Genomic DNA, 7,798 nt, shown 5'->3' on the forward strand with positions numbered 1-7,798 from the left:
CATGACATTCGTCAATCTCAGGCCACTGAAAAATAAATTCCTTTACACTTCAGCATCATCTCGGCATGATGGGTAGCCACAGGTTGCCTGCCAGAGAAAAACTGTGAAATACTGCCCCCTCTTGGTGCCATGGATTCATTGCAGATTAAAAGCAAAACTGACAGCTCTGCAAAGAATTTAAAAAGCATGCATGGTCACGTTTTGTAATTGTCATCTTTAAAAAACAAAAGAGTAACTTCGAGGGTAAATCAGAGTTTTGTTTATTTTTGAAATCAAGACACTGAATTAAAATGTCTGACTAAACCCTTCTCAAAATCATTAAAACCAAAAACATTCAGTTTATCAAAAGATTAAAAATATGATTTAACAGCAGCTATGACCATGAGAACACTATGTTAAGGCAAACATTAAAATAAGGGTAGAACACAAGTAAGGCAGATATATTCGTTCAGACTCTGTCATTCATCTTTTAACTTTGTGACCCAGTGTAAAGTTATCTAGCCTACATGTTATTGTTTCCATACAATTTGACTGTTTTTCTCTGTAAATCAGTTCATTTTATGCTCTGATGTCTGTTCATAGGGCAGATTATTGTATCTTTTATGTGTGCTCTATTTATACAATATACACACCAATCCCCCTGCATTGCATTTGTTTAATTCTTCCCATAAAGTACTGACTAAGGCATTGACATTGCTTTATAATACGTATGTACAATAATCCACTGTGCATATTGTTTTTATTTCTGTGTTTAAATGTATGTATTCTGCATCCTGCAAACAACATATCTTTGACAAATTTGTGCAATTTGTGCATGTTTTCTGGCAAAGCTTATCATGGCACTGTCTTTGAACTAAAGAGCTCCTCCTCTCCCCAGGGTATCTGGGTCTACTTTACCTGCTGAGCCAAAAACCTCAGGAGAAGACAACAGGAAACGGGTGGGGTGAACAAACTGGGAAGAGTGAGGGTAAAGGGCCGTATTGGAAACCATCTTCAGTTAGGCGAAATGGTGCGTCTGCGCAGGCAGCTGCACGTCAGGCACTTGAGGATGCTCATGGTGATGTGCATGAGTGGGCCAAAATTGAAGAGTAGGTTGTAGAAGGTGTTGACAGACAGGCCTCCAGTCTCATCTGCATACTTTAAGGCCACAATGGGTGTGTAGAGGTTGTTGGTCAGGTTCCTGAAGCGAGGACTGCTTGACTCAATAACCTTTTTAGTGCACTAAAGGGATGAGAGACGGAAAAAAAGTTTAGCCTTGTTTCATGCTTAATTGAATGTTTATATCAGTGAGAGAAATCAAACATTGATTCTTAAATCCTCACACATATTCATTAATATGTCCATGTCCCTTACTTTGGCTATGTCCTCTGGCGTCTGGCCCATAGCTTCAAATATGTCTATGGACGATGGCAGGTAAACATCTTTAAAGTAACGAACTGTGTCAGCATCAGCTCCTGGATACTCCATCTTGGCCACATCCTCCATCATCTTTGTCTCAAACTCAGTGTGCACTGGGCCAGGCTCGATCATGGACAACCTGAGGGCAGTCATATGCAGAAAGGGCCACAGGAAGTGAGCATGTACATTGCAAAGTAAAGACAGATGTTAAGGAAAGAGGGTAATCTACCGGATATTGAACTTCATCAGTTGCACAGCCATACTCTCACAGAAACCTTCCATGGCAAACTTAGAGGCAGTGTACACATCATTGAACACCACTCCTAAAACAGTAACACACAGAGAGAAATTTCTTCATCACTGCATTGATACCCCACATTTCACAGCAATTAGCTACTTAAAACACATAAACAGTCAATCAATCTATCTGCTTTAATTGCGTAGCGCCATAAGGTATCTCAGGACACTTAATTAAAACAGCAGATCTCATCGTTATCTTTGTTATGACATTTACAGACATTCAACACAGGTCCACCATAAGCCGCACTTGTTAAGTTACTTTATTACGAGGGTTACCTTGGAGATTTATAGGATTATGTAATTAAATTAAACGCTGACCTGACTAATTAACCAAATCCTAAAGCACAGTTACAGGCCTGTTGTGAGTCTAAGTAGCTTTCCCAGTGTCAAGGGGGTTAAACCTCACTGGAATGCAAACTTTATTCTATATCAATGAATTCACATAAAAACCTTACCCTGAAGGCCCATGACACTGCTCATCACCACGATGTGTCCTGAACGCCTCTTCTTCATGTCAGGCATCACTTCTTTGATCATGCGAACAACGCCAAAGAAGTTGGTCTCAAATACTTTTTTCATCTCCTCGATACTGATGCTTTCCACCGGACCCAGAAGGCCCACACCTGCGTTGTTGACTGACATAGACAGATACAGACGACACACTGCTTGAACCTCAAATTAAAATTTCAGATACTTCATCTCAGGATTGTTTTCGTCATATGTAAGAACATCTGTATAATCTGTATTATTTACCGCCTTTTTCTTCTCTATATATATCACAGATGGTAAAACTTGATGTTACCACCAGATGTCAGTGTGAGACAACTACACAGAGGTGTGATGTAACACTAGTTCATGTTAAAGGGCCTCTAAGTCTTGAGTAACTATAGGGGCTAGGTGAAGGGGGGTGTAGAGTTGGATTTAGAGGAAAATGGAGGCAGGTTTGAATATTGAACTTTTATCCAGATTGGGGGTTTAACTGAAGAGAATTACCTCTTCATGAGATATTAATCCAGCAATAAACTCTTTAACCTTGTGGCATGTAAAGGTTGATTCAATAAATGTTTTATAGAGTGACTGATTAATCCCAAATTGAAGTTAAAGAAGAAAATGAACAAGAACAAGTGAGTGTCACAGGCAGATTTGATGTCAGCTAAAGTTCACACAAATGGAAAATAATTATGTTGTTGTTTTTTTTTTTTGGTCCTCGAGCAGAATCTATCCATCAACTAGAGTTTCACGACTCTCCCAATGTCCTGCGACCACCAACTCATGATGTCACCCGCAAAATCATAGAGGAAAGCATTGCAAGAGAGAGACAACCTGTAAATCTTTAAGATGCTAGTTAAGTTATGCTTATATTTGGAGTTATTACACTGTACTGTACATTTCTGTTAGATTTCTTCTGTAGGCTGTTCCCTCGTGGGAGTATGGCATTGCTGATTAGGTTGGGTATAAGCTAGTTTAGGGGAAAGTGACTTGGGTTTTAAGCACTTGGTTTATTATTCCCACACACCAGTAAGAGATTGAATGAGGCCACACAGTGTATAATGAAGAACTGTTGGTCATATATTACAACTTTTCAACTGTTTTTGGTATATGACAATACAAGTAAAACACATGTTTGCACATATTTTATTTCAAAGAAGAGTTAATAGAAGCTATAGATTTAAAAGTTGTCAAAGAGGTCAAATAGTGGCTTTGTTTCAGATGTGTGTCACTCACTCAGGATATCAATATGGCGGTCCTTCACGTTGTTGATGCACTGCTTGACAGACTCGTCGCTGCACACGTCAAGAGGAAGCAACATCAAGGTCTTGTCGTATGCATCTCCTGCTGCCTCCACTAGCTTGTCCTTCTTCTTCAGGTCCCTCATGGTGGCAATGACTAAATGGCAGAAACAGAGAGGAATACAGAAATAAACCTCTGTTAGAAAATAACATTTGGAGCAGCAAAATAAAAGTCAATGAGTGCACAAGGAGCTCCAAATTAGCAATATTGAAGTGGCATTTTTTTAATAGTTCATTTATGTAGATTTTCTTAAAATTTACTTCTCATCATTCAACAACAAAAGGCCAAAAATATCCTGATCTTTCTCTCTGTATGTTAATTTAAAGGAGAAACTCAGGACCCTTTATTACACTGATGAAGTAACACAGGACTGTGAAAGCAATGATCTGTGGTGACACCAACTTCTTAAAACACACATAAGCAAGAACTTGGAACACACACACACGCGCGCACACACACACACACACACACGCACACAAACACACACACACACACACACACACACACACACTGAGTTGTTATAGAGTCAGACATGCAGGTCAAAGTTCTTAGTTACGGCCACGCCTGTCAGTTTACGGGACACAGAATTGATTTCCTGTGAACTTTAAACACTGGCCAACATTAACCTACATACAGCTCAGGAATCTATCATGCCCAGTGACAACAGCTATCAGCAGTGTTGACTTGGCTTCTGTGGCTTCTTCCACGGTGTGTGTTGTGCTAACACTTTGCTGACTGATGTTATCTAGCAGAGAAAAGGGAAACAGTGCTTTTGCACAATGGCAATCAGTGAGGGTAAACAACTCTTTATTCACACATTCATCTGAATCTACCTGCTGTCCCTGACTGATAAAGAAGCAAACACCAGGCAGTTTACAATCTAACATTTTATGATCTATATTGGTGAAGTAAGCCTATTTATTTTGTTTTCAAAATTGCTTCATCAGTTTCCTGCAGCTTGTCTTTGCAAGCAGGGATCAGCTAAAAGCATTACTGATGTCTCAAGAAGTATAATTAAGCCTAATCTTCAGAATAAAGATCTGTGTGTATAAAGTAAAAGAGAGATTTATGCATTGGTAGAGAAGTGAACAAGAGATCCATTGTTCTTGTGGCTCCTGAAGGAATAACTCTTTGGCCACTTCAACATTCTTGAATGAATCACATTAAAGAATGGGGGTCTTTTGGGGGGGTTTCTCTGAGTCAAGCACATGTTGCTGCAGCTTATTATGGGCTATGGTGAAATCTAAGTGGGATTTCCTAAAGATTTATGGGAAAGAACAGAACAGCTTAATTACCCAGAGTGGCCTAATTACCAAACTGGTCATAAAAAAAATAAATAAAAAAATCAGTGTTGAAAGCAGTTAACCTCTTCTGTTTTTACTGTTCTTTTTGATGGGATTAAATCCCATCAGATCTGTGGCCCAAAAAAAATGGTTATCTAACAACTGTTATCTTTCTTAGTTAGCTAACAAAACATTATCAAACCCTGACACAGTGGTTTCAAAAGTGGTCAAAAGTAAAAAAGGAATGAGCCAACATGGCTTAAACCTATTTAACTAGAGATGCATAAGGTGACCGCAGCCATGGCTCTGTTAACTTAGGGACCGGAGGCCCAAACCAATTATGTAATTCTGCATTAAAGCCCCATACAAGTGGGTCTTGAAGGCAGACTCTTACTCACAGGGGTGGGGGTGGAAAGGTGCTCTAATGTAATTCTGTCTAAGGCTCCATGACATGCTTTGGATGTCCAATTCCTACAATGACATTACTGATGGCTGGGAAGCAGGAGAGGAGACGCACAGAGCAACAATGTCAAAGTGGGACACCCTAACTCCACTGTGCACCAATGAAGACTTCAAACAAGGCCCTTGCTTCAGAGTGAACCCTCGCTTGTACAGGTCTCAAACTCTGTCCCCCTTTCAACACTCGCCCCTGTGAGGGGACTATAGGCACATTAGACACGGCACTAAACCGGAGCAGGCGGTCTACAATTCACAGCGATAAAAGGAGTCTTTGTGTAGGAGAAGTCACTTGAAAGAGAACTGACAAGACTCCTTTAATGATTTCGCCTGGCAAGCGGCATCCTCGTAGAGCCCTACCCAGGAAACTGCGCTTTCAGATGATAATAGTTGAGCCAAAGGGGAGACTGAATCCCAGTCCTTACAAAGGGATATGGATCCGATATTACTTGGGTTTGCTGATTCAATGGACACCACTCTAAGTCGCTTATATTGTTGAAACACGAAGTGAGCTGCGTATAAAATTCAACCGAACTTTATGCGTAAAAGAGGCTGCGTGCAACAGTAGAGCTTTGCAGCGAAAAGTAAACAAGGAATAGGTTTTCAGGCGACCCACACCATTACATGCTTGAAACTAATAGGTCCGATCAAGAAAAGAATGTAGAGGAAAGCCCATTTACCATGGTAACGCTTCTTTTCATCTTTAGCCAGCGTGACGGCGATTCGTAACCCGATGCCGGAGGAGCAGCCGGTGATCAGCACAACCTTCTGCCCGCTGTTCGCCATGATTTGTCCGGGTACGCGCTGTGTTTTTCAGCGGTCCTCTGCTCTGGATGGTCGCTGCCGAGGGAGCTACCGATCACCGGACTTTAAAGAACTAAAGCGGATCATGCAGCAGCCGCAGCCATGTGAGCGTCTAATGCAGTCACATGTTCGATAAAATCAGCAACCAAAAAACAGACGAGGCATACAAACACCCCTTGCTGACAAGATTTAAAATTCATGGGCACCGCCTGCCCTGAAAAAGAACTTAATTACTTTAAAATGTGTGTGGCCGTGCATGCGCGCACGTGCGTGAACTAGAGGGGGCAGTGCTTACTTTCTGGGCTGGTGACTCTGACATCCAACAAATGACTGTTATTAAGACAATGATTGATATTAATATTATTTCTTTCATAGTGCAGTTGTATCCCAATAGTTTTAGTTTAAACGATATATAATTTGCCAATGTCAAACTTTGTTTTAACGATTGGTCATTTTATTCATTTGAGATTACACTTATCTGGAACAGGACATGCTTTTCAGTAATCACTTAAAGGTGATATGCAATATCTGCCACGCACAAACATTTTAACCCCCTATTATTATTATTATTATTATTATTATTATTATTATTATTATTAAGCTCTTTGCTACTGCCCAATTTAAAGCAAAGTAAATTGCAGGATTTTCCACTAAAGTGGGATTATTCTCAAACACTTTTTGTCCCAATGCTTACCTTATTTTGAAATTTGTGTTTATGATGAACTTGTTGCTCTGTATTGCACTGCCATCTGCTGGTAAGAACAGCGCACTAAGAAACAGTCACGCTTGTCCATACTTTATTACCTCATCAAAATAATAATATCACTGTAGTCCAAAATATTAACTAAAATAGGAATTTATGTGGAGCAGTGTTAATTTGGTTCAAAACTTGTTTTAATGAAGACACCAGAAAGGTGACTATTAGGTGATGAGTGGGCCCTGTTGTTGACAGATATGTAAGGGGTCAAAGTTCCTCTGATAAGCTCTCAAAACAGACTTGCTTCTTTGTCTCTGATAACAGGCCATGGTGCAATCCTCAGAGTCTGTTTGTAAATGTGATGCAACTACATGCAAGCTGTGGAAGGTCTGAAAATAAACTATAAATGTTACTATTTCCATTTACACCCATACTGCTCCTCAAGCAAGAATTAGTGAATTTAAAAGTGCTCGAAAGCCATTCAAGAGATTACATGACTTTTGGTATATTCTCTTTCTCTCCAATTAGTTATGTTTCCAACAACTGGAACTGAAAAGTGCAGGTCTTATATGTTTTTTTCTTGTGCCATTTAAAATTATTGCAAGCTGCTTGTCAACCCTGATAACCCCATTCCAATGTGAACATGTTAACACAGTGTGAAGCATAAAGGTCACAAGAGGGATAAGACGAGAGATTAGGAAGGAGGAGAAGGACATCCACAAACACACAGACCAGCAGAGGGAACATTTTCTACCCTGTTCACTCCTCTGAGGGTAAACTGGGGTTACTGGACAGGTTTCCTCCGTCAAGTGCAGCTATTCATATTTGTCATAACTTTGAAAGAGGAAATTACCCCATAGGGGAGGCATATTTTAACAGTGAGTGAAGATCTGGCCTGATCCATAGAAGGTCAACCAATAACCTGCAGGCTGGATGTGTGACAGGTTCAGCTTTAGAGTCAGAACAATCAGCCTGTGATGCATAAACTTTGTAACTCTCATATGAGAATACTTAATGAAAAATCTTTTTCACAGACTTCTAATCATCACTGCTGGTGATAAACTGTCTA

The 7,798-nt window shown here is 40.1% G+C and overlaps 1 protein-coding gene across 2 annotated transcripts; it reads right to left on the reverse strand.

The window, feature by feature from the left end:
* Positions 1–244: 244 nt before the first annotated feature.
* On the reverse strand, positions 245–6,266 carry rdh8a (retinol dehydrogenase 8a). Of its 2 annotated transcripts, none has more exons than XM_034710571.1 (6): positions 5,909–6,266; positions 3,424–3,585; positions 2,154–2,333; positions 1,628–1,721; positions 1,354–1,537; positions 245–1,221 (listed from the first exon to the last, which is right to left on the reverse strand). In XM_034710571.1, exons 1-6 carry the CDS (start codon positions 6,012–6,014, stop codon positions 994–996), a joined length of 954 nt encoding a protein of 317 aa, XP_034566462.1. In that variant the 5' UTR covers positions 6,015–6,266; the 3' UTR covers positions 245–993. The 2 variants fall into 2 exon arrangements, with proteins under 2 accessions (XP_034566462.1, XP_034566463.1); XM_034710572.1 differs by lacking the exon at positions 5,909–6,266 and adding an exon at positions 5,589–5,608.
* Between the last annotated feature and the right edge of the window lie 1,532 nt (positions 6,267–7,798).

Source organism: Notolabrus celidotus, chromosome 20 (genome assembly GCF_009762535.1).
Source record: "Notolabrus celidotus isolate fNotCel1 chromosome 20, fNotCel1.pri, whole genome shotgun sequence".
NCBI classification, from domain to species: domain Eukaryota; kingdom Metazoa; phylum Chordata; class Actinopteri; order Labriformes; family Labridae; genus Notolabrus; species Notolabrus celidotus.

Bases quoted from the DNA above. Each gene is read 5' to 3' on its own strand.
- rdh8a (XM_034710571.1), bottom strand. From the start codon at position 6,014: ATGGCGAACAGCGGGCAGAAGGTTGTGCTGATCACCGGCTGCTCCTCC. The intron at 3,586-5,908 runs GTAAATGGGCTT...TCTGCCATTTAG, and splicing joins TGAAAAGAAGCGTTACCATG to TCATTGCCACCATGAGGGAC. The intron at 1,538-1,627 runs GTAGATTACCCT...GACTGCCCTCAG, and splicing joins CTGATGAAGTTCAATATCCG to GTTGTCCATGATCGAGCCTG.